Source organism: Eretmochelys imbricata, chromosome 6 (genome assembly GCF_965152235.1).
Source record: "Eretmochelys imbricata isolate rEreImb1 chromosome 6, rEreImb1.hap1, whole genome shotgun sequence".
Taxonomy (NCBI): domain Eukaryota; kingdom Metazoa; phylum Chordata; order Testudines; family Cheloniidae; genus Eretmochelys; species Eretmochelys imbricata.
This window is the reverse complement of record NC_135577.1, coordinates 113759944-113786935: the sequence shown is the minus strand read 5'-3', so window position 1 is coordinate 113786935 and position 26992 is coordinate 113759944. Positions and strand designations below refer to the sequence as shown.

The following is a 26992-nucleotide window of genomic DNA, read 5'->3' as shown; positions in this document are numbered from 1 at the left end:
GTGGAGCTAGTTCTATTACCACACTTATCTTGGTCAGGATGGCACTATGAGGATAACCCTTGCTCTTTCCTGATGCAGCGTAAATGAAGTCTTGAGAATCACAGGTAGAAGTGGGTAAGCAATATAGAATATTTGGCTTTGGTGTTCTGAGGGCACCACCCAATAGCGTTGAAGCCATATCCTCCCTTGCAGCAGAAAAAGACAACATTTCACATTGTTTGGGGTGGCAATGAGATCTGCTTCTGGGGCTCCCCAAGCCTGACAGATGTCATGGGAGACAGTTGAACTTCCATTCATGGACCTGAAGGAAGTATTCGCTCAGGAAGTCTGCAATAGCCTTCTGTTGGTCTGGAAGACAGATAGCAGGGATTTCTATTTGACAGAAAATGCACCAGTTCCACAGCATTAATAACTCTGTGGATTAGGTACTCCTGGGGGAATTCTGTGCCAAAAAATTTAAAATTTTGCACACTAACTTAAAATTCTGCAAAATCCTGCATATTTTATTTGTCAAAATAACACAATATAATCACTCCACTTTCAATTATTTTGGTAACTTATTGCAAAATGCCTGCCAACAACTAGGTCAACAATACACACAACAACTAAAGAGATTCCCCCAGGAGTAGAGTTAAAGAAAAGACAGTTAGCTTTTCTGTAACTGGTGTTCTTCAAGGTGTGTTGCTCATGTCTATTCCACAATAGGTGTGTGTGCTTGCCACGTGCACCGGTGCCGGAAGTTTTTCCCCTACCAGTACCCGTGGCGGGAGCACCCCCCCATGACCCCGCCTGGCGCGGTATAAGGAGTGCTGCGCTCCCCTCACCCTCAGTTCCTTCTTGCCAGACAACTCCAACAGCGGGGAAGAAGGGTGGGATGTGGAATACACATGAGCAACCCATCTCGAAGAACACCAGTTACGGAAAAGGTAACTGTCTCTTCTTCTTCGAGTGATTGCTCATGTGTATTCAACAATAGGTGATTCCAAGTTTTATCTGTTGGAGGTGGGTAGGAGTTCACAAGTTCTCGGGACGGAATACCGCCCCGCCGAACCCAGCACCATACCTGGCCTGGGAGACAATCGCATAGCACAAGGTGAATGTGTGAACTGAAGACCACGTGGTGGCCCTACAAATGTCCTGGATGGGGACGTGGGCCACGAAAGCAGCCAATGAGGCCCGCACCCGAGTCGAGCGTGCCCTCACAATGGGCGGCAGGGGAATCATTGCCAGCTCATAACGGGAACGGATGCACGAAGTGATCCGCTTAGAAAGCTGCTGAGTGGAAATCACCTGACCCTTCGCGCACTCAGCCAAGGCAATGAACAGTTGCAAAGACTTTCTGAACGGCTTGGTCCGCTCAAGGTAGAAAGCCAGAGCACACCTCATGTCAAACATGTGGAGACGGCGTTCCTCACTAGTCGCATGAGGCTTGGGGCAGAGGACTGGCAGAAAAACATCCCGACCCATGTGGTAGGCGGAGACCACCTTCGGGAGGAATGCGGGGTGTGGGTGGAGCTGAACCTTGTCCTTATGAAAAAACGTATATGGCGGTTCGGAGGTTAGGGCCCTGAGCTCCGACCTTCCTGGCCAACGTGATAGCTACCAGGAAGGCCACCTTCCATGAGAGGTGAAACCAGGAACACGTGGCCAGTTGTTCAAACGGGGCTTCCATAAGACGAGCCAGCACCAGGTTTAGGTCCCACTGTGGAACCAGGGGCTTGGAATATGGGTAGAGATGATCCAAACCCTTTAGAAACCGGCCAGTCATAGCATGGGAAAACACCGTGTGCCCTTGCATCGGGGAATGAAAGGCTGATATGGCCACCAAGTGTACCCTGACTGATGAGGGCGCCAGTCCCTGGGCCCTCAGGTGGAGGAGGTAATCAAGGATAAGCTGGATCGGGGCGGCCGTTGGGGAAACACCCTCGCCTGCCGCCCACCTCGAAAACCGAGACCACTTCGCCACATAGGAGCAGTGAGTGGAAGGCCGTCTACTTTCGAGGCGGATGCGCTGAACCTGTTCCGAGCATGTCCTGTCCTTGCCACCTAGCCACTGGGCAGCCATGCCATGAGGTGAAGCATTGCTAGATTGGGATGGAGGAGGCAGCCCTGGTCCTGAGAGAGCAGGTCCGGGTGGAGCGGCAACTGCCATGGCGGAGCTACCGCCAACCCCGAGAGGGTCCCGTACCAGTGCTGTCTGGGCCACGCCGGGGCAACGAGGACGACTCTGGCTTTGTCCATCTTTATTTTCTCCAGGACCCTGCTGATCAGAGGGAACAGGGGGAAGGCGTAAAGGAGCTGGCCTGACCAGGACAGGGTAAAGGCATCGGACACAGCGGCTCTCCCTCAGCCCCCCCAGAGCAGAACTGGGGGCATCGTCGGTTCTGCCAGGTCGCAAATAGCTCCAGCTGGGGAGTACCCCCCTTCAGAAGAGCAGGTGAGCCACTTCCGGTGGTAGAGACCACTCGTGCTGAGAGGAAAAATTCCTGCTCAAGCGATCCACCCTCACATTCCAGGCACCCGACAGGTGAAAGGCTTTTAGGTAGATGTCGTGGGCTATACAGAAGTCCCACAGACTGAGGGCTTCGTGGCAGAGGGCAGAGGATCAGGCCCCACCTTGCCTGTTGATATAGAACATCGAGGCCGTGTTGTCCGCGAGGACCCTGATTATCTTGCCCTCCAGGTGCGAGCGAAGGCCATACATGCCAGTCGCCCTGCCCTGAGTTCCTTGACGTTTATATGAAAGGGTAGGTCTTGTAGAGACCACAGGCCTTGGGTCTGAAAGTTCCCCACATGGGCCCAACCCAGGTCCGACACGTTGGACACCAGCTCCAATGACGGGGCCCTGTCCCTCAACGGGACCCCTTGGAGCATGCTGTTTGGGGCGGACCACCACCGCAGGGAGGTGATCACCGAGTTCGGCACGGTAAGGACTTTGTCCATTCCGTCTATGGCCTGGGAGAACTGCGAGGACAGCCAGAGCTGGAGGGGCCTCATTCTGAGTCTGGCGTGACGGACACATATGTGCATGCAGACATGTGACCCAGCAGTTGCAGGCAAGCCCTGGCTGTCGTCACCGGGAACCTTGTGACCGAGTCGATGAGCACTTTCAGGGTCTCGAACCTGTCTGGTGGGAGAGAGGCCCTGGCCAATGTTGCGTCTAGTAGCGCCCCGATAAACTCTATGCATTGGACTGGGACTAACGTGGACTTGGCGTGGTTTATCAACAGGCCCAGGGCAGTACATGTGGAGAGGAGAAGCACCACATAATCTGTCACCTGCGACCGGGAGGTGCCTTTGACTAGCCAGTCGTCCAGATATGGGGATATTTGGACCCCCTGGTGTCTGAGGTAGGCCACTACCACCACCATACACTTTGTAAAGACCCCGGGGGCAGTGGACAGACCAAACGGTAGGACCATGAATTGGTAGCGACTGCCCCACCACGAAACGGAGGAAGCGTCTGTGCCCCTCGAATATGTGGATGTGGAAGTACGCGTCCTATAGATCAAGGGCAGCGTACCAGTCCCCGGGATCCAGGGAAGGTATAATGGAGGCCAGGGAAACCATGCGGAACTTGAGTTTCACCATGTAGTGGTTCAGGCCTCCCAGGTCCATGAGAGGCCTGAGCCCCTCTTTGGATAAGGAAATACCGGGAGTAATACCCCTTGCCCAGGAACTCCTTGGGCACCGCCTCTATAGCTCCTAGGTCCAGGAGCCGCCCCACCTCCTGCTCGAGTAGAGCCTCGTGAGAGGGGTTCCCAGGAGGGACGGGGGGAAGGGCGGTTGGGCAGGGAGGAGGTAAACTGAAGGGTATAACCTCGGGAGATGGTGTTGAGGACCCATCGGTCCAAGGTGAGCCATGACCATTCAGGAGGAAAGCACACAACGGATTGGAGAAAGGGAGCTTTATTGGCGGTAGGTCCCTACTGAGAACTGGTGGGGTACCCCGGAGCATCCCGTCAAAAACGCTTTTTGCCGGCCTGCTTGACTTTAGAAGACCCAAGCTTGGGGGCAGGCCGGGATTGCCGATGCGGGCGCTTTCTATAGTCTCGCTGCTTTCTGTGGGCGACCTCATACTTCGGGAGGGCAGCCACCTGCTGCGGCTTGAACTTGGGTTTTGTCAGAGAAGGGACATAGAGGCCCAAGATCTGGAAGGTCGCGCGGGAGTCTTTTATGCCACGCAGCCTTGTGTCTGTTTCCTCAGCAAACAGAGCCTTCCCATCGAAAGGGAGATCCTGCATGGATGACTGTGCTTCGCTGGAGAGTCCAGAGAGCGGAAGCCGTGACGCCCGTCTCATGGACACCACTGAGGCCCTGGACCACGTAGCCGGGAACGCTGCATCCGAAGCGGCCTGCAGGGATGCCCTTGAGGCCGCCGCCCCTTCCTCCACAAGCACCTTAAACTCCTTCTTATTGTGCTCCCGCAGGGAGTCCTCAAAACTTGGGGAGGGATTCCCAGAGGTTAAACTCGTAGTGACCCAGAAGACCCTGATGGCTTGCTACTTGTAGCTGAAAGCTTGACGACAAATAAACTTTTCTCCCGAAAGTATCCAGTCTCCGAGAGTCTTTGTTCTTGGGTGTCGGGGCTGGTTGCCCCTGCCGCTCCCTGTGCTTGACTGACTCGACCACCAAGGAGTTGGGCGCCGGGTGGGTATGCAGATATTTGTGTCCCTTCGTGAGTACAAAGTACTTGCGCTCCGCCTTTTTAGAGGTGGGAGCCAACGAGGCTGGTGTTTGCCACAGGGCATTTGAAATTCCTGCCACCCCTTCATGGAGCGACAAGGCCACCCTGCCCGTTGCTGAAGGGGACAGCACATTGAACAGGAACTGTCTGAGGGCTCTTCCATCTCCTCAGCCTGGAGGCGGAGGCTCGCTGCCACCCTTTTTAGGAGGTCTTGGTGGGCCTGGTAGTCCTCCTGTGGGACAGAGGTGAGGAAGGACAGGACCACACCACATACCCTTGCTGGACAGTAGAGGAGATGTTTCTGTAGGAGGGGGTGGTCCCCTTTCCTGAGGTCTTGATCTCCTCCTCTGAAAGTCTCAAAATCGGGGAAAGGCCTACTGCGGGTTGTACTGGAACAGCCTAGGCTGTTGTGATATTTGCAACCAACTAAACTGTCTCTTGGTTGTAGGAACGTAAACTCCTGGTGACTGTAAGGTAGCTCTCGAGTCCTTCAGAGTGGAGAGGGAAGACTCATATAGAGCTGAACAGCCTGGGCCCTTCAAAGAGAAGGTCTTCAACAATAATCTGCACTTTTCTTGGGAGACTGGAAGACTGGAGCCAAGATGCTCTCCACATAACCATGATCATGGTTAGGCATGTAGAAGCTGTATCTGGAGCATCTAGAGCAGCTTGGAGGGAGGTTCTGGCTCTCAACTGACTCTCTGAAATGAGGGCCTGAAATTGTTCTCTTGTCCTATGGCAGATGTTCAATAAAATGAGTGAACTTGGAATATATACTGAAATGATATTTTGCCAACATATTTGTCGCACAAGGTTGGAGAACTGCTAAGGAGTAGCTTTTCTTACCCAGGGGGTCTAAACATTTGGACTCTTTATTAGGAGAGAGTCTGGACTGGGCCTGTCTATTCCTTTTGTTAGCCATGTCCACCCCTAGGGAGTTGGGTGAGGTGAGAAAAGAAATTCTCCATTCCCTTGGCTGGCATATAGTACTTTTTAATTTCCCACTGTCAGGTGAGCTGGATAATGGCAGATGTTTGCCAGACTCTGTGAGCCGGTGATAACTGAGTCACATTTATTGGGAGGAGATATTTCATCAACAGATGAGATTTTAAAATGTCCACCAAGGAGTGTTGAGACTCATGGACCACCTCTAATGGGATCCGGAGGAATTCCATCATGCATTTCACAGGGTCTTGCAAGGCCTGAAAGTGGACAGTGTAAGAAGCTGGTGGGTGCTTTACCATCTCATCTGGGAATGAAGAGGACTTGGCTGATAGAAGAAACTTGCCCTCATCTGGGGATCCTGCTTCTCCTCTGTGTTCCCCAGTGCCGAGAGGGCATAAGGCACTGAAAGGCAATCCTGTGGCACTGTAGGTTGTTCACTTGGTGCCTGTGAATGATGCCATACTGGCAGGTATTGGGCGCTCTTTCTGCTTGAAACCCTATAAAATTGTTCACTGAGGGGAATCCAGGGGGGATAAAAGAAGGGTCCCCAGAGACAGTCCTATCCCCTAGCTTTAGGATGTCTGGTGGGGTCTGAAAAAGCTTCAGAATACTGTCTCACAGGGTGTGGTGGTAACATGCTGAAAAAGAACCCTATACTGAGACCTCAGAGAGTCTGAAGAAAAATCATCCCCTGGGCTGTAGGGGGGGAACCTCAGACAAAAGTGCCAGTATTTAAGGCTAGAAGTCTTATCAAGTTCAATCCATCTGAGCGATATTGGGAAAGTGACCTTGGTATAGGACTGTAGCAGGGGAGACTCTGCTACCTCCAATATAAACAGGCCCTCCAGGGAAAGTAATCTGGAGGGAGCTGGAAAGCTCTGGTGTCCAGAAGACTGAACTGATGCCAGGACCTAGTACTGCCGAAACAGTGGCTGCAGTACTGGTGAGGCTTGAAGAGGAGCTTCTCTACCTCAGAGCCCTGGTGTAAGGGAGATGATGGTGCCACGACAGGAGGCCTCTGCATATCTCAGTGCCTTGATGTGTTGGTTTGGTAATGAGGTAAACTGTTCCCTGTGTTGTCTTAGACTTGTCCACACACTTGCTTCTTGTGCAGCACCAGTGGCTTGGTACTGTGCTCAGACGATACCTGAGCTGTAGCCTTTGAGGGATGTGAGGTCTTTATGGCATTTATGGGGTGACCTACCCCTCCCTCTCAGGCTCTCTGGAAGGTGAAAGAAGGTTCTTCTTCTTAGAAGTCCTAGTCTCTGAAGGTACTGCTGCCAACAGAGCAGCCTGGGATGTTTAGGCTAACACACAGCAGGGAAGCAGATCCTACTGGGACTAGTGAACACTTCATTAGGAGCTTCAATCTTGCCTCTCTTTCTGAGACCTGCCTTTAAATCCCATACAGACTTTACACTTAGACAGAACATGGGTGTCTCCAAGGCAGGAGAGACAGTTCGAATGCCTGCCACTATGGGGAAAAGACCTGTGGCAGGTCTGGCAGGACTGAAATCCCAGAGTTTTCAGCATAATCCAGAGTGGTAGCGGATTGAAGGAGAGACAGGGAGAGGGTAGTCCCCCTTCTAAACACAAGTGTATAAAACTAAAACTAAGAAAATGGGGGCGGGGAATAAAGAATAAACGGTATACAAGAAAAGTGAGAAGCTGAGAATCAACAGAGGCAGAATCGCTAGTCTTTAGCCACAGGTGGTTGAAAAGGAACTGAGTGGAATGGGTCCACTCCTCCTTATATGCCTTTGTTTGGGGACAGGAGGTGCTGATCTGTGCACATGCAGGCCTGCGAACACTGCTTCGCATTCTCCAGTTGAAAGTGCATGGACGCACGTCCATCCTATGGCAGAGCACCCATAAGGGCATATACTCAAAGAAGAATTAATTGTTAATTTTGGATTCACCTGAATGATTAACTCTGGAGTCTCCTTGGTTAACACAGAAGATGCACAGAATTTTAAAAGTAAATTTTAAAGCATCTGTACTGCCTGCCTCCCACAGTCTTACTATTCTGCACACAAACCTGGCGTAAATTTTGAATTCCTTTGTCATGTATTTTTAAGAATTAAAAACTGATATAAACAGGGAGAAATGAGGGTAGTACCCATTTCCATTAAAAATAAAATGTTGAGGATAAAATTGCTTTTCACATGCTGTACCACAAGCTGAAGTCACTCAATACTACAGAGGTCTTAAGATCCTAAAAACTGTTAATTCAGACAATATTTAATCCTGGTCTCTTACTGGTTCACAAATCTATCTCCAAGAACCCTAAAAATTTATGTTATCTTTATTCATAGCTGAATCTGAAGTTAATATTGTTTCAAGGCAGAAAATCAAATCTTGTTGGAAAAATCGCTTTCAATCTCGGGCATAGACAGATCATATTTTTATAGTTTCATATAGAAATGAAACCATTTCTGAAGTTACCTTACAATTTGGTGCACCAAATTTATTGGCAGAAAAGTGATTTAACAACATTTCAATGAGGCGTTTTTCTTCCTTTTTTTTTTTTTTTGGAGTTACAGATGCATTCTCCTCATTTTCTACTTGTTTTGAATATAATTCTTTGAGTTCATTGCTTTGCTAAATGAAAAATAGAAAAGAGTTAGAACAAACTGAGAAATGTTCAAACTTTTAAAAACTAAAACAAAACAGTTCATGCAAAAAAAATGTATACAAATTTGTGTGAACAAACACAAGTTTGAATTCAAAAACAGTGATTTGCCTTAACACCTTCCACTGAATCATAAAGCACTTAGCAGTACTTAATACAAGACAGTCACCTAATTAAAGCATTACACCCTTCACTGGGAAGCATCGGTTTGGAAGAGTCTCAAAAACAGTTAGTTCAGGTCCCTGTCTCCCCACACTATGATTACTTTAGTACATGTAAACTATCTCAAAGACCACTTGTATTAACCAGAGGCTTACATACACATACATGTTTTATTATACTCTCATTTAAGTACTAACCAGAGTCAACCCTGCTTAACTTACATAGCTGTCAAAATCTCAGCCCAATGTATCAGGTCATAAGAGGAGATTAAATAAATTAGCATAAGAAACTAAAGAGGCATGGCAAAACATTGCTTTTTATTTAATGCATACTTTTGATTCATAGGATTCTTCTGCTAGCTCAGCATAGCCCTCTTCAATGAGCACGTCTCGAATGTTCACTTCTTTAATTCCGGAGTAACGGTAAACATCCACACGCAGAACACTGTGCACAACTGAATACACCCTCACTATAAGAGCACAGTCATTTACTAATGAAGCAAATCTTTGGCTAGCACCATAACTCCACTGTTCTCCACATACAAGAGATTTCGCAGAGGGGCGCATCTTGCACATCTTGAACTCTAAAGCCTAAAACAACATATTAAAGAATGCATGATGAGCTCCAGAAGTGACAGACACATTTTGATTTTTTTACCAAAACAATTTGGGTCAGTAACAATCAAAATGATAAACCATCACATGCGTGACACTTCCCCCATTAACAATATTAAATTCATTATTTTACAGAGAGTGCTTAAGGGTGCCATAAAACTACTGCTACAAATCCCATTATACTGTCACTGTGCATACATCTACACCAAGGGCTCCAAAATCAGGGGGCCATGGCCCCCCACTCTTTAGCCTGGAGTAGTCTGGGGGAACAGGGCCAGCATTGCCCCCCCAAACTGCAAGCCTCGGGCAGGTGTGGAGTGGTGCTGGCAGGGGCTGCGCTTCATGGTGCGGGAGCTAATCACCGTTAATAATCAAATACGAACATTGTTCACACAATAACCCTTGAGGACTACACATGATTCCAACCACAAGCTAGGCACCACTGTTTACAGTTACATGAAACAAGATTACTTATTAAACAGGTCTTCTCTTGGTGGAAAACAGTTAGGCTTCCAAACATACCTTATGTATGACTAGTGATAAAGGCTTTCACATACATCAGATTAGCAAAATATGGTAGCCAGTCATGGATCTTTATTATTTGGGAAAGATTTGTTGAGGTTTAAAAAAATCTTAAGCTTGTTGGCCTAAAATATTAATACATTCATTAAAAAGAAGCAAACACTATTTATCATTACCTGAAAAGGAAGCTCTCGAAGATAGTTTGGAATTTCCTTTAGGTGATTTAAAAACACTCTTGATCTACTGCCATAATCGACAAAGAAAACCTTGATGACAAAGAAAGGAATGAAAATATAAAATCAGTGGAGATTTCAAAGCACCAAAGAAAGTGCTAGTTTAGCAGATGTAAGGTAGCAAGCACACAATGGACCTACTGCAGTATATAAAATTTCTTTAATAGTTACACATCAGCTACACAGAGACAATCAGTTCAGTAGCACAGTACACTACATAACCAGTTAAAAGACAAATACTTATAGAAACTACAGAATCTTGAATAATGGGTTCCTGGAGGCAGAATGTGTCAAAAATAAACAGGTCAGTTTTGTCTTGTCTATTATTCCATCTTCTCCTAGGTTACACATCCAATCAACCAAAAAACTGCTAATTAGAGACAGCATTAGGCAAACTTTTCTCCAAGGCAACAGTTCTTGGCCCATACCAATTATGGACTAGGGGCTGGTGGCTTAGACTGAAATTTGCATAATCTTACCTCAAATCAGCAGAGGAGGAAGTCAACTACTTGTGGTCTCTGGATTGGCAGATAGCTACTGCACAGACTGGCATGTCGGGGTGGGTGACAGCCACGGATTACACTCACCCCCTGCCATCCAAAGCAAAATAAATGTCACTGGAACAGACAAGCCTGTCTGAACTATCTGATCAGCTGCTTTGCCTGTCCACTTGCTGACAGAGATGGCAAAAAGATTCCAAGGATTTGGAGATTTACTTGACTTCTGTAAGGCATGTATGTACAGAATCAGATCAGATTTCATCAACTGATTATGCAATCAGAAGTGGTGCTCACATGAAGCTATTAAAATCATACTCATACACACCTTAAGACTGTCACAGGTGGTCCTTGCCAAGAATGGAACAGCAAAGTCAAGAAAGGATTGCTAGCTTTCAATGAAATTGTGTCTGCATTTGAGGGGCACTACATCTATGATGAGAGCTGATGGCTTTAGAACAAAGCCCAGGCAGCCTATGCCTTTGGCTACACCTACATCAGGGGTAGTCAGTTGGTGGACTGTGGGCCAAATCCAGATCGCCAGATGCTTCTGAATGGACCCCAGAATCTGAAACATCATCATTACTGAGTTTTTTAAAATTATTTCTCTGGAGTCTGGACGTCGACTATGCCTTGACCAAGAAATCTGGACGAACCCAACCTACCTGCAGGCCTGATTCAGACCTCAAACAAGCTTTACCACAAGTAGAAGTGGTTAGCTGTAGCTGGGCACCTAGCTTCAAGGAAGCCAGTGGTGAGGGGTCACTGCCACAGTGCAATCAAGGCTCTTGGAAGGGGAACCTTTGGGCACCACAGAGAGGTAGCATGCAACTGTTCTGAGGGCTTGTCTTCATTACTGGGGTAAGTCGATCTAAGTTACGCTACTCCAGCTACGTGAATAATGTAGCTGGAGTTGATGTAGCTTAGGTCGACTTACCATGGTGTCTTCACTGCGCTGCATCAACAGGAGACGCTCTCTGGTCAACTTACCTCACTCTTCTCAGGGAGCTGGAGTACTGGAGAGCGCTCTGTTATCGATTTAGCGGGTCTTCACTAGACCCGCTAAATCGACACTCATTGCATCAGTTGCAGCAGCATCAATCTCCCCAGTAGTGAAGACAAGCCCTCCGAAGCCAATTGACAAGGACTATACACTGGCCATCCTTTTACATACAGTTGAGAACACGTGAGTCCATCAACTTGTGATTTTTGGTCACACTGATGAACACATTTACCTTCTCAGTCGTTACATGCTGACACTGATTCATCAAGCTGACTTAAAATTTCATTTTTTGAAGTATTCCTCCAAACTATAGATCTTGTAATTGGAGCCCGTTTTAAGTTTTTCATTTGCTACTACTTTCATTGAAGCCTTCTACTTCAGCACACATTACTACACCACCCACTTTTCTCTCCTGTCAAAATTCTCCTTCAATATCACAAAGTGACAATTTCCCTGTTGTGTTCTGACCTATCATTCATTTGCTCCTGGGTCACTTTGGCTAAGGTTTGCTTTTATACATTTGCTTTCTTTATAAAGATGTTTGTAATTGTCACAAAAGTATTTCATTAAAAATATGAAGCTACAAGATCGTTAATTCAATTACTTCTTACCATTCAATATAACATAACATATTACTATACCTCAGCAGAATCTCCAGAAACACATAAGATCTGGGCTCTATAGTATCTTTTGCTTTCAAAATCAGTAAACTGTGCCAGACAAACTAAATCAGGATACGGACACACTGGTAGAGGCATCAGGTCCAGGTGGTTAATCTCAGTAGTAAGCCTTTTGAGAACAATCATATTTTTTTCATCTGTTCGGTAACCCCAGAAGTGTCCAACTTCCACCACCTAAGAACACCAGGATACAACTTGCTAAAATATTTTGAATTTTTTAAGTCATCTTTTTATATTAAAATCTGATTTCATATGATTTTTATTCTTACAATGCTTGATCACATTTTTTTAGTGTTACACAGCATACCAGGAAAAATACAATAAAGCATTCCTAATCCTGAAAAGAATTTATGGTAGTAGTTTTCAAACACCTGGTGTATTTCTTAAATGATGAAGCATAACTTTCACATCCATATTGCACCAGATACTGTAAATAAGAGACGTATTATCATATGAACATTGGTGTAAAATCTGACATAACAAGAGGTGAAGCTCAGGCATGATGGCATAACAGACTGATTTAAATGTTCAGTTTTAATCTTCTTTTGTATTTGTACTCTTAGTTATTTTCCTAAAGAGAGGTTAATTCTCATTGGTTAGGGAGCATTTAAGATGTGTTGGTTTGCAACTAAATATAGCCTTGACACTAAATTTGGTACTTACTTTTGTTAACCAGGAAAATACATTATATCCATACACATTTAAGGAATTATACAGCTTTACATACATTTATTCAGATTCTTAATTTTTACATTGTTACATTAGAAAATGGTGGATGATGCACATTTATTTGACAATTTTTTTTGTAATAGATTCATAGATACTAAGGTCAGAAGGGACCATTATGATCATTTAGTCCGACCTCCTGCACAACGCAGGCCACAGAATCTCACCCACCCACTCTTCTGTTTTGTATTTAAAACTGATTAAACAAAGGAATTATCTGTCTGTAGTAAAACAAACTGAAATCAATCACTCTCTATCAGCCCTCTAAGTTGGTCTCTCCAAAAAGAAGCAGGACTCTGATGGTTGTACTGTTCAATTACAAAATATTAAAATTTTTAAAAATAATTTTGGTATTTAAAGGTAATGAAACTTCCCACTTTCCCCAACAGGGAAATCTAGTTGCATTTCTGAAAAGATATTAAAATGTTCACTTTTTAAAAGTGCATGCAGGCCATGTCCAAATCTTCATAATATCTTCAAGACAAAACCTCTTGGACACAATTGAAAAAATCCACATACTAGTCCAGAGCCTTATCTCCCATCTTGATTACTTCAACTTCCTCCTCTTTGGGGTCTTCCTGACACCCACCTTACCCGCACTGAGTCTATTCAAAATGCTACAATTAACTTCATGGACCACTGTTGAGATCATGTTGATCCCCAGTCTGAGTCCTACTGGTAGGCTACCCAACGTTCTTTTCCCTGTCTTCTTGCCCAGCTGAGACCTGCCTCTTGCTCTCCAGCTTTCCAGACAAAGGAGAGTTAATGGACTACAGTGCACATTCCCTGCACTGTTCCTTGTAGCCAGACACCAGTAACTTGGGGAGCCAGAGCTGAGCCCAGGTTCCAGCTGAAGAGCAGGCAAAGCCAGAATAGTAGAGCTAGGAGTAGAGGTACTTGGAGAACAGCACAGAATCCAATACCTGGGGAGGAGAGAAGATGGGGGTGGAGAGTGATTGAGGAGAGAAGCAGGGCTCACAGAGTACTTAGGATCCATGTCAGGACTTGGGGGGGGGACTGGGAACCCTGTTAGGGTCCTGTCCTTGTGGTCCTGAATTGCCCCAGGATTTACCACCTGGGCCAGCTGAATGAAGTCCTCCTCATCCTTAGGGTCTCTTCCTGACCTACTCTGGGTTTCCTGGTCAGATTTTTCTATGGTGGAGTATCGGTTTATTGGTGGATGGGTGGTCCCAATACGCTTGTCCGACTCAAAAGTTCCATTCCCCAGCAATGCTAGGGTCAGTTGGCTGAGAACAAGGAGGACATGATTTTCACACTATAAAGCCTATTAAAGCTGCCTTGCAAATGGAGCACTTTCTAGGCTCAGCCTAGTGCTTGAGTTACTACTCTGCCATTCCCTAAAAGGGGGCAGAGGAACTCAGCAGAGAGGCACTGTAGCGGAGACTCTTGGTGGGTTCAGACACAGGCTACTAAATACCCGGTCCAGGTGGTGGAGAGAACAAAGAAGGCTGCTCACTACTGCCTGAAAATGAAAAAAAATTAGAAAGGAAAGGCGAGAAGCAAAGAGAACCATTACGGACAGGTGTCACAAAGGCAGAATTTCTGGCAGCAGGCCGGAAAAAGGGGCATAGCTAGGTCAGGTTGTGCTACAGCTTTGAACTGCCTCCAGAAACTGCAGACAGAAGGGGAATCACCCATATGTAGCAGAAGAGTGAGAGACACTGGGCTGCAAAAGTGCTGGGTTGTGGCATGGAAGCAGCTCAGCGCCGAGTTTCAGCAAGAGCTCTTCTGAGCTGCAAAATCCCCGTGCGGAGGTTTTTCTCTTAGAGGAATCCCTGATGGGTGACCTATCTCTGGGGCTTATAACCCCATGCAGTCTGGGGTTCACTTAACTGTTGCAGTCGGGAATGAATGTTCAGGTTGCAGCTCTCAAAGTCACAAGCCCGTATTGCCACTCTTAGATTCCGAAGGCTCACATACAGGGTGTATTTGACAGCTTAGCTCGGAAACTGGTCTCATTTGTTTGATCATTAGGAAGACATGAAGTCAGGCCTCCCTGTCCTTCCTAGTTGTGGAGCTGAAAGACTTACAATTCACATGTTTACTGGGAATGTGCATCTCTCCCAGACAAGAGAGACTTTGAGTCTCCATTTGAAACTGGAATAGCTCTTTCACATGATGGGCAGTGTTTAAACCCAGGTGAGCTCAACAACGCCACAGTGAATAACTAATAAAAGTTGGTTTCAGAGTAGCAGCCATGTTAGTCTGTATCCGCAAAAAGAAAAGGAGTACTTGTGGCACCTTAGACACTAACAAATTTATTTGAGCATAAGCTTTCGTGAGCTACAGCTCACTTCATGGGATGCATGCAGTGGAAAATACAGTAGGGGGATTTTATATATACAGAGAACATGAAACCATGGGTGTTACCATACACACTGTAAAGAGAGTGATCAGGTAAGGTGAGCTATTACCAGCAGGAGAGAAAAAAAACCTTTTGTAGTGATAATCAAGGTGGGCCATTTCCAGCAGTTGACAAGAATGTGTGAGGAACAGTGGGTGGAGCGGGAGGGGAATAAACATGGGGAAATAGTTTTACTTTGTGTAATGACACATCCACTCCCAGTCTTTATTCAAGCCTAATTTAATGGTGTCCAGTTTGCAACCACACAGCACACAACAAAAACACTAACCCAGGAACCTATCCTTGCAACAAAGCCCGTTGCCGATTGTGTCCACATATCTATTCAGGGGACACCAACATAGGGCCTAATCACATCAGCCACTATCAGAGGCTCGTTCACCTGCACATCTACCAATGTGATATATGCCATCATGTGCCAGCAATGCCCCTCTGCCATGTACACTGGCCAGACCAGACAGTCTCTACATAAAAGAATAAATGGACACAAATCAGACGTCAAGAATTATAACATTCAAAAACCAATCGGAGAACACTTCAATCTTTTTTCACTCAATTACAGACCTAAAAGTCGCAATTCTTCAACAAAAAGACTTCAAAACCAGACTCCAACGAGAGACTGCTGAATTGGAATTAATTTGCAAACTGGACACCATTAAATTAGGCTTGAATAAAGACTGGGAGTGGATGTGTCATTACACAAAGTAAAACTATTTCCCCATATTTATTTCCCCCCCCCACTGTTCCTCTCCTCACATGTTCTTGTCAACTGCTGGAAATGGCCCACCTTGATTATCACTACAAAAGGTTTACTTTCTCTCCTGCTGGTAATAGCTCACCTTACCTGATCACTCTCGTTACAGTGTGTATGGTAACACCCATGGTTTCATGTTCTCTGTGTATATTAAATCCCCCTACTGTACTTTCCACTGCATGCATCCGACGAAGTGAGCTGTAGCTCACAAAAGCTTATGCTCAAATAAATTTGTTTGTCTCTAAGGTGCCGCAAGTACTCCTTTTCTTTTTAATAAAAGTTGAAACAGGCAAACAAACTAATAACTATTCAACTAACAAATAACACTGTATTTGTAGTTGGGTAGCTAAGGCGATCAAGAAGGTTGCCAGTCAAGCCATGAAGTGGTGAGAGGAGCTGAATGGTGGCGGGCATGCCCTGCCCTTATATGCCATCACAGCACAGGATGACGACTGGAGAGCACACACATGCCCTACAGGCACCGATGGCTAAAAAGACACTGTCAAGGTTCCTTCCCCACTCTGAACTCTAGGGTACAGATGTGGGGACCTGCATGAAAAACCCCCTAAGCTTATTTTTACCAGCTTAGGTTAAAACTTCCCCAAGGTACACACTATTTTACCTTTTGCCCCTGGACTTTATTGCTGCCACCACCAAGTGTCTGACAAATATATAACAGGGAAAGAGCCCGCTTGGAAACGTCTTTCCCCCGCAAAATCCTCCCAAACACTATACCCACTTTCCTGGGGAAGGCTTGATAAAAAATCCTCACCAATTTGCATAGGTGAACACAGACCCAAACCCTTGGATCTTAAGAACAATGAAAAAGCAATCGGGTTCTTAAAAGAAGAATTTTAATTGAAGAAAAAGTAAAAGAATCACCTCTGTAAAATCAGGATGGTAAATACCTTACAGGGTAATCAGATTCAAAACACAGAGAATCCCTCTAGGCAAAACCTTAAGTTACACAAAGACACAAAAACAGGAATATATATTCCATTCAGCACAACTTATTTTATTAGCCATTTAAACAAAAAACAGAATCTAACGCATATCTAACTAGACTGCTTATTAACTCTTTACAGGAGTTCTGATCTGCATTCCTGCTCTGGTCCCGGCAAAAGCAACAGAGACAGAGAGAACCTTTGTTTCTCCCGCCCTCCAGCTTTGAAAGTATCTTGTCTCCTCATTGGTCATTTTGGTCAGGTGCCAGCGAGGTTATCCTAGCTTCTTAACCCTTTACAGGTGAAAGGGTTTTTCCTCTGGCCAGGAGGGATTAAAGGTGTTTACCCTTCCCTTTATATTTATGACAGACAGTGATCTGTAACACGAGGTGCACGTGCACCATCAGTAGAATGGGCACATGGACAATCACACAAAGGACAATTTAAGGTTATGTAAAAATTGATTGAAGAGTTATATCTAGTTAAAATGTATTTGCTTTTTAAATTTCACTTCCACTTACTGTTTGTTTCCACTCGCTCCCAAAATGTGCTAAAGTGGCTGTACAAACAAACAAGGGACAGCCCATACCTTACCATAGCGAGATTATTATTTACGTACAACTGTTTTAAATTTTAGAGAAGTTGCTTATTTCCCCAAATGATCCTATTCCATGAAAAAAAGCTTCAAACCCTTCCTCCACTATTTCCAGTTTTTAGCTGTGTTTGTATAGAGGAATCTTTAAAAGATTTATGAGGTATGGTCAGCATTTTAGTGACAGAACTTTCCTACCTCTGTGACACAGATGGACAAGGGAAGGCTTGCAATTGTCTGTGACTGTTCTAGAGCACCAAACGAGGTTTGCATAGGCTCTACGGTCTGCTTCTGAAAGTCCACATTTACTCTAAAAAACATAATTGAATACAATATAATCCTTCAAGCACTATGTTCTGGGATTTTTCTGAAGTGAGAATTTAAAGTTCAGTTTAATAAAAATGAACCTGAGTCACTTTCTATCTAGGTCTAAAACAAAGTTAAGGCATTTATACCTAGCAAGAAAGATATGAGCCCTAAAATGCATATATTACAGTATGGTCCGTGCTTAAAATAAATAAAGGTAGAATGGGGGAGCGCTATGAAAATCCAACAGACCATTGAGAAATTATGTTTTATGTGCCTGCTGTGGCATAACAAATAATGATACATGCAAAGTAGCAGCTGCCCTACCAAATTCTTATAAAATTCACAAAAGCCTAGATTTAATAACTGAGTTTTCCACTATGGCGTCTCTTTTAAGGTTAAGTTATGAAAAAAAATATTTAGGTTGATTACACTAAGGATAAATTCCAAAATATTCTCTCTTTAAGAACACAGAAGTTGCTAGTAATTGACAAGAGTTAAGAAATTCAATATTAATCCTCAGATGTAAATGGGCTGCCTATGCTTCTTAAGGTGCTTTAATAATTAATATTCATATGGATCTTACGAATAATCTTATGGTCTACATAAGCTTTGTTGAAAAGTCCGTATCGTCAATGGGAGCTGCAGGTGTATGCACTCTGAACTTAAGGCCATAATTCTGCCTTCAGCCATTTTAACATTTTGAAATATCATACCCAAAGCTTACGGACTAATTTCAGAGTTGCAGCTGAACAGGAACATTTGGCAGAGGGATGTTTCAGCAAGTTGTGTCTAAGAATAGGGGTCGAGTACCCAGGGCAAGCCACTGTTAACAGATTCTTCCAGCAGAACCTTTTCCCTGGACCACTGGACATGGCCTACTCAAGTGGTCTACACTTTCAGTCTGATGGATTCTCCATAGGAGAATAAAAGGTGTTTGCCCAAACATTTTATCAAGGTTTGTTCATTTCTACTTAAGAATGGTTAGTGTCAGCTCAGTGTCCCAAGTCCCTGTGGAGGTTTCAAGAGGTGGAAGGACACTAACAGAGCTTGCAAGCAACACGGGGTGGACACCACTTCTGCCTACACTGCATCTCCAGCCACCAAAAGGTGGGTTTCCCTAATGTCCCCAATGTGCTGCTACTCCTCCCCTTTGGTCTTCAAGTACCCCCTCAACTACCACTATACACATATGTCTACCTGATGCTCACAACATATTAACGCCATATGGCAAGGCAGATGGGTAAGAACTCTGCAGGTTTTGAATATGCATTCAGACTGCTTTTAACCAACAGAATACCCCCAAAACTATTCAAACACACCAGTCCCGCTAAGAAGAAATACAAATCTGAGGTTCCCAGACCAAGCCATTTTTGAGTTATAAGTAGGCCCGCCCCAAAAAAGTGTTCAGTTAGTGATTTTACAATTTCTTTATTTAACACTCTGTCCAAGTCATCTAAACCCTCCAGAATAATTCTGCCCTGGCATAAGATTATGTCTTTGATATCTGAAGTGGACTGGTTTAGTTTTGGTTATGACAGAGGCAGTTCACACTTGATCTTAAAATAAAACAGAGGCCTTGTTCCAACCTAAGACCATGAAGAGACTAGTTTCTCTCCATAATGCAATACCTTGTGTGCCTCAATCCTGTAAATGTCACTCCCTCCATTTTTCCTTCAATCATTTCTGGAGGATGAACACTGAGTTCAAGCAGACTTCTTAACTGGAACATTTTAAGTGCCATATACACTGCTGGAAGAATTTTAAACCGCTCTGCTGGATTACGAGAGAACTCCACAAAGGCTCTGTTTCAAAAAAACAAACAAACCCCTGCAGTGCGTACTTTATTTGAGGAAAAAGTGGATCAGTTCTTCTCCTGGCCCACTTCTGAGCAGGTAAGAGAAATGCAAAAATGTTTATAGTCTCACAGCCACTGCTCAATCTGTCCCTATGTACCTTTAGAACTTTTTTACATATAATTATGGCTATAATTAAATTATTCTAGCATGCTCAAGATTATTGTGTAAATGCAGACATAGCAATATAAACAGGAAGAATTTTGGGAAGATACGACAGAATTAATCATGAAGGTGTTGAAATCTGAAGAAGGCAGAGAAAAGCAATGTTACCAAGGTTCTCAAACACTGGCAGCCTTTTTAGGGGGCTACTGTTACACAAAAGAAGAAAATGACGACGGTGGGTAAAAAGACTGGTTTCTCTACTACTAGCTAATAAACAAACATACTCAGTCTCAAGCCTGCTTCTTTCTCTCTGTCCAACATTTGATTTTCAATGTACATATCTCCTCAACTACTTATACAGATCACATCACAGGAGAGATCACTAAATGTTGCAGACAGATCACAGGGTAACAAAAGCAGTGACATGATTTTTAAATTAGTCTCCACTCATTACTTCATAATTATGATATGTAAAATAACACATTTTTACTTACTTTGTTCCATCATATGCAATGGATTTTACTTGACCACACTGCCTAAAGAGTGACTGCAGCTGTTTATAGTATAGGAAACCATAGGGAGGAATGTTCTTCAACTGTCACAAAAAATAAAGTTTATATTTGCAGTTTTAAAAATTTTAATGGATTATGCATTTAACCAGAGCCTTGAAGTATTTGTCTTCTCTAATATTCAAAAGAGATGTAATATTTATAACTTTAGTAAATGCCATCAAAATTGTGAAGTTATTTTGAATAAAGGTAGATCTTGTATCAAACAATTTATTTTAAAAAAATAGGTACCCCAAAGTTCCAAGAATTTGTGATTAATGATGCTCTGCTTCCTCCAAAGTAATGCTCAACATATTCAAGACTGGTTTCAGAGTAGCAGCCGTGTTAATCTGTATTCGCAAAAGGAAAAGGAGTACTTGTGGCACCTTAGAGACTAACCAATTTATTTGAATGCATCCGATGAAGTGAGCTGTAGCTCACGAAAGCTTATGCTCAAATAAATTGGTTAGTCTCTAAGGTGCCACAAGTACTCCTTTTCTTATTCCTCTTCTGTTGAAAGAGAGAACGAAACTGCAAAATACCACCCTCAACACTGAAATCTCACATAACTGAAATACACAGTAGATTACTCATTGCCTTAACATACCATTACAATGGTTTTAGAATCTCTGCCAGCCAGTTCCTTCACAGCAATTTCTTCATCACATTGTCCAAAAGTAAAATAGTTTGGGTAGAAAGCACCAGCCATTACAACCTGAAATAAAGCCAATATTTTGCTAAAATGCAACACATTGTATTTAGTTCCTCTCAATGGGACATATTTGCCTTTCAATGCAATTGCAGAACAATTTCATTAATGAAAGCTGTGTGTGTGGCTATCTCCTCTCTAAGGGAACAACTGTAAAATATAACATTTCAGTTTAAAATTACAAGGCATAGATTCCTAAAGAATGATTTCATAAAAAGGGACTCCCCTCTAGAACAATTTTTAGTATTTATATAAGTACATATGATCTGTTCAAATTATGCAAATCCACTGGCATTGTGGGTAATGCCCCGTGTCTCAATCATCACAGAAAATATTCTTGATTTTCACAGTCAAGCTACATGAACAGGGTTCTACAGAGCACATAAGAGTCACTCACTTTGCACTAACAATATTCACATTAGACCTCAACGCGTTTGATGGCACAGACCTGAATTAAAATTTCACTGAAGACTCAATAATGGGTTGTCTTTCACATCACCAATACCTATCTGAAAATAAGCTCACTCTCTATCAGCCCAGAGGCAATTTCACTTGACAGAGAACTTAAGAGGTTATCTGCACAAAATTTGGAAGTGATCCAATTTTTTTAGTAACTACACAGCCAATGAAGGTCCAAATGTAGCATTCCACACAGGAATAATGCAGCCCACTCCTGGACTGTTTAGTTTGCTAAATTTTTTATTTTTATTCTCTACCCCCAGAGTGTCCTTCCAAACTAGTTTATTTTTATGACTAATTTGGACAGCCACAGCAAAATGACATATCAGGTTTGGTTTTATTTTGATAAACTGTCAGAAGTGAAGGGATAGCCACAGATCCACTGATCCATAAATAACAGTAACATGAATTGTAGCTCTATTGTCTACACTAACAAACCAAAAAACGTTTGATGATCCCACATGAACTGGGATATAAAACTAAAGGGAGAAAAATTAAATTGAAACATATGATGGGCACTCGTTTGTACTTAAGTGTAAAAAGCTTGCTCCAAAGAGTCTAAAAACAAATACAATAGATTGTTTAATAGCAATCCTGATATTAGCAACTTCCAGTTAATGACAATTTGAAGCTAAGAACCAATCCCATCCCATTAATATCAACATTAACAGGATTAGGATATAAGCAATGGCATGGTGATTATTAGCAACTTTGACTTATGGGGGAATTCTGTGGGACTGCGCACGAGCAGAAATTGCCCCCCCCCACCCCGAATTCCTGTGCTTCCCCACAGAAAATGTCAGGGAAGCAAAGGGAAGCCACGTGGTGGGGTGGGGTGGGAGGGTGACCGAGGGCACAATATTTGAGGGGGGATTGCCCCCCCCCCCGAAGAGAGGTGAGGCATGGAGGGGGAACACAGGGTTATGTGCCACTCCTCCCACTTCATTTCTGCAAGCGCATTGCTGCCCAGCTGAAGGAGAATGCACCTAGGCTCTGCTGACTCTACAGCTGAAGCTGCCTCCTGGGTCCTAGTGCCAGTAGAGCTACCTTTTGGGTGCTGGGAGCCTTCCTGTTTTCTGTGCAACAGTGAGTGCCCGCAATGGGGCTGGGGAAATAAGGGAAGGGTGGTGAGGAGAAGAGGCAGTGGGGAAGGAAGACGAGGTGGACTAGAGCAGGGGGAGGGGAATGTGTGAGTGAGGGGAGGAGGACGGGGCATGGGGCAGTAGGCGAGGGAGATGAGATGGGGAAGAAAATGAGATAGGGAAATCATGGGGGGAAGTGGGAGCACGGCATGCAGCATTCCCTTGGCAGTAGCTGCAGCTCCCCCATAAAACAGGCCCTATCCCAACGAATTCCCCACACCCAGACCCCCACCCCATGGCACCTGGACCCCTCACTCTATCAAGCCCTACTCCCCCAGCACCTGGAGCCCCTCACTAAACTCTCCACCCCTGTGCTGAGCCCCATTTCCCCACACACAGACACCCCCCCCGTGCTGAGCCCCAACCATCTTCACCTGGATCCCCTGCAGAGTCCCATTGCCACTGCACCCGGAACCCCCCAATGAGCCTCTGTGTATCCAGCTCCCCCACTGAGCCACGCGCACACGAAACCTCTCACCTCACACTAAGCCCCTCCACACTTGGATCCTGCCGGGCTGAGCCTGTCCACCCAGACCTGGTGTGCCTGGTGCAGAGCCCAGGGGTATTTCTGGGGCAGGCCTGGCTCTTGCATTGTGTCAGGGTCAGGTGCAACCTCACAGCCAAGTCCCTGTTCCCAAGCAGGTGGGGGCTTCCGAGTGATCTCCCACCTCAGTGCAGCCAGTGGCCTGTGCTCCCCACTGCCATGTTGGAGCCACATTTATTTGACAAATACAATTTGCAGAATTTTAAAATATTGTGCACATAATTTTTACTTTTTTTGCTACAGAATTCCCTCAGGAATAAACTTTTTTGGAAGAAAGGCACCACTGGCAGGCAGGTTTGTGAGTCTGCAGCCACAGAAGGAAGCAACGGGATGTGCAGAGACCTCCTGCAGGCAGGTTTGCAAGGCTGCAGCTAGGGAAGTAGTGCTGGGACATGCCTTCTCTGGCTGCAGCTCTGCAAAACTTGCGTGCAGTCAGTGATCACCTTCCTCCTCCCTTCCTTCTGGGGCTGCAGCCCAAGAAACCTGCCTACACACATGGACCAAACAGGAGATAAGGGGCTCTGGCCTGGGAGGGCAGAGCTGTGGTAAGAGCAGTAGCAGGGAGCGGGGCTGCAGCCCGACTGCCAGAGCTGCACCACGCATCTCCTTACACCTAACACACTGTGCCCTGCAGTGGGACCACACGCAGGGAAGGAAGCGCAGGGAGAGGTACAGGCATGCGGCTTTGTGGGTCCCATTGTCCCCACTTCCCACAGAAAGCCCCAGCATCTAGGCTGCAACCCTGCCCCACACCTCAGGTGCTCCCCTCCCTGCAGGCAGGTTTGCAGAGCTGCAACTAGGGAAAGCACCTCCCAGTGCTTCCTTCCCTGGCTGCAGCCTCACAAACCTGACTTCTGCTTATTAGCAACTACCAGATAACTTTTTGCTGGCAACCGAGGCGATGCTAGTAAGTATAAACTACTGTACTGTAAATTAAAGTATTGCCACTCCAAAAGAAAAATCAAGAAATCAGCTATATATATTAATCCTCCTACCTGCAAAATGAAGCGCTGTTTGTATATATACTCCTGATCCATAACAGGTGGAGTATTAATATACATGTTGAATGATTTTATTCGATTCTTCAGCTCTTCAAACAATTCAGCCACCTGAAATTTTAATTCTAAATAAGACTAAACAGATTAAAGCCATTTACAAACAAAAATAAGAAATATATAAACCTACAATAGAAATTGTCAATCAAAATGGGGAAGCTCCTATCCATTTTTGTAGGAACCAAAGGCATCAATTTCATACAATATATTATTGTTAATATACGCTGGCTAGCACATTAATAATATGTATTATCTGCTATATATATATATATATATATATATATATACACACATATACACACACACACACACACGCATGCACTAAGCACCAATAGCATTAAGCACAAATATTCTAACAGTGATATAACCTAAACTGGCCTATATCATAATCTTGTTCACTTATACTACGTATCCCATAACACTTGGCATTTGCTGAAGCAAGCATCTGGCACAAGCAGATAGGAAACTTGACAAAATCAAGATACATTTCATTCTATGTCTTAGTACCAAATAGGGGTGTAACTTCCGGGACCAGTATCTGGAAAGCTAGCATTCAAAACAAAGATAAGGAAGGAACATAGCTGCATGGGACTGTTCTTTGGAGACTGGAATCGTATAGAATTTTTTCCAGTACCATATTACTGAACCTGACTGACACTGGTTATTTGGGCTCTTGAGTATATTTCAGAACGAACTAAATTGTGGTCAAACAATTGACTATACAATTTATCAACACTATTCTATGAAAGAAATATTTCTTCACACCGCTTAATATCTTAATATCTCTACTCCTAGAAAGGCTGTCCAGCAAACCCCTAATAAGAGATTTGACTGACTGACCCCAGAGGTAAAAAATTGGAGTTGCATTTTCTCAATTAACAGCTCAAGATCCATCCTCCAAGAGAGCCCTCTATAATGCAAAATTCCCTTGCCGAAAAGTACATCATGCATTAAGCACAGAAATAGAGGAAGAAGAGCTGAAATAACCTTTGACATGAAGGTTTTTGTGCTCTTTGAAGAAAATGTTTTATGCAATGGTGAGAAGTCAGCCTACATTTCCTTCTGTTATCCAGGACACTTGCCAACACAGAGGTTTGCATCTTCAGGGAGCTGTGGCAGTGATCAAACACACAGCATCCTGAACTCAGCCAAGAACCCCATCTAGCTTTGCCTTAAGGGATAGCTTGGCTCTGTAGCTATAACAGTGAGCAAACTTTCAGCATTTAGCAGACTATGTTCTGTTAAGCTTTCTATGAAGCTAGATGAGTGCTCATCACTTTCCTGTAGCCCCTGCAACTCTAAGTGAGCTTGGGTCCACCAAATAAGAGGCATGTCTTACTTGTGCAACAATGCACACCTAACGTCTTCCCCACCCAATTGCTTTCTGAAGGAAGCAACTGTGGAAATGCTGTCCAGCAGGACTATAATATAGTAGCCAATCAGGCATTCCTTCTGAATCAACAGTGCCCATCACACAGCATGAAGTTCTAGGAAACTGATACTCCTGTGGTTTTTTTCTTGGACAACCACCCTGCTCAGAAGCCCAATCAAGATGGCTGCCTTGATAAGCCCACATTCCTGGATAGGACAGTTAAAAGTTGCAATTTGAAAAGTTAGCCAGTTTACTTTTTGGAGGAATGGTAGCACTCTGTGGGAGGACGCTGAGGTGGCTGGGCAGACTGGACTTGTTCACCATTATGTCAACATGAACTTCTCTAGGGCTCATATGCAGTCTGCCAAAAGGATGACATTAAACCATCTTTCCTAGAAGGCATCCCTGTGCAAGACACAAGCTCTTCCTGTTCTTCAACTGAAGATAATCTGTTGTCATCTCATCACATATTGTAATACCTTCCTCTTGGTAATGTGTCCATTATATAATTAAAATTTTCTAAAGTGTTTAGTAACATTTCCAATCCTGTTGGTTCTTTAAAAACACACTTCCCCTTTCACACAACTTTACCCAGGTGGATCCTTATTTTTTGTTCAGTATTTCTGCAATTTCTACCATTAAATACAGAGTCACCCAGATGACATCTCCATTATAGGTGGGACTGGCAGCATTACTTATAGTTAAGGTTGCCTACCATTTGCACTCTACGGCCCTGTTTTCAAACACTGACTTTAGCAAATTTATAAGTAGTCAGGCTGAAACTTTCCATGCTGTGCAAGTGTGCGTCTGCCTGACGTTTTTTTCTTCAAAAATTCAACAAAAATAGTTCAGCCATTGCCAGAAACAAGGTTTTGGGGGAAATGTATTTTGACCAATTCTTAATAAAAAAAAAAATCCTACAGTCATTTTAATGAGACTCTCTCGTACCTCCTGCTTTGGAACAGGAACTTGAATACCGGTAGGTGAAAATCCATTCACATAGCCTTTGAAAAATCACCATTTGCACAAGCCAGAAAAATTCTCTGAAGATTCCATCATCACTTATGTTGCAGCACCTGAGCAGGACTTTCACTCATTCCTCCAACTTGCTGGGAGTTGCTGCAGCACCAGACATTGGAACTGAAAGCAAGGACTCTTCTGTGCTCTCAGTGCTCCCTATGCTGGTACCCAGGTAGCATAGAGGATGCAGAGGAAGCATCTTGACTCAAACAGAGGGGGACAGAGACAAGAGTTGGGAAGAAGGGAGGGGGGAGAATACAGCAGGTGCCGGGGAAAAAATAGGAGTAAAGGGGAGTAGGAACAGTTCAATAATGACCAGAGGGAACTCCCCTCCAGAACCTGAAACTTAATCCAGAATTCCAGAGTCTCACATTCCTCTGGTACCTAAAAATAGCTTGAAATGTACTGGCAAACTCTGTCATCAACCTTTAGTTGCTGATCCATATAGAAAATAATAGTCTTAATACCACCACTTATTCAGTTAGGTCACATGATGGAAGTT

At 44.4% G+C, this 26992-nt stretch overlaps 1 protein-coding gene across 1 annotated transcript in view; it reads right to left on the bottom strand.

Annotated features, from left to right (window-relative positions):
- The window catches only part of TDRD9 (tudor domain containing 9), a 146492-nt gene that overhangs the window by 16004 nt on the left and 103496 nt on the right, over nt 1-26992 (bottom strand). Inside the window, exons 21-29 of the mRNA XM_077820530.1 lie at nt 24039-24152; nt 20797-20904; nt 20136-20236; nt 19312-19485; nt 17573-17684; nt 11937-12149; nt 9739-9828; nt 8759-9016; nt 8078-8233 (exon numbers count right to left, since the gene is read on the bottom strand). Of these exons, the coding sequence (XP_077676656.1) occupies nt 8078-8233; nt 8759-9016; nt 9739-9828; nt 11937-12149; nt 17573-17684; nt 19312-19485; nt 20136-20236; nt 20797-20904; nt 24039-24152 (1326 nt within the window). The remainder of the gene's footprint in view (nt 1-8077; nt 8234-8758; nt 9017-9738; nt 9829-11936; nt 12150-17572; nt 17685-19311; nt 19486-20135; nt 20237-20796; nt 20905-24038; nt 24153-26992) is intronic.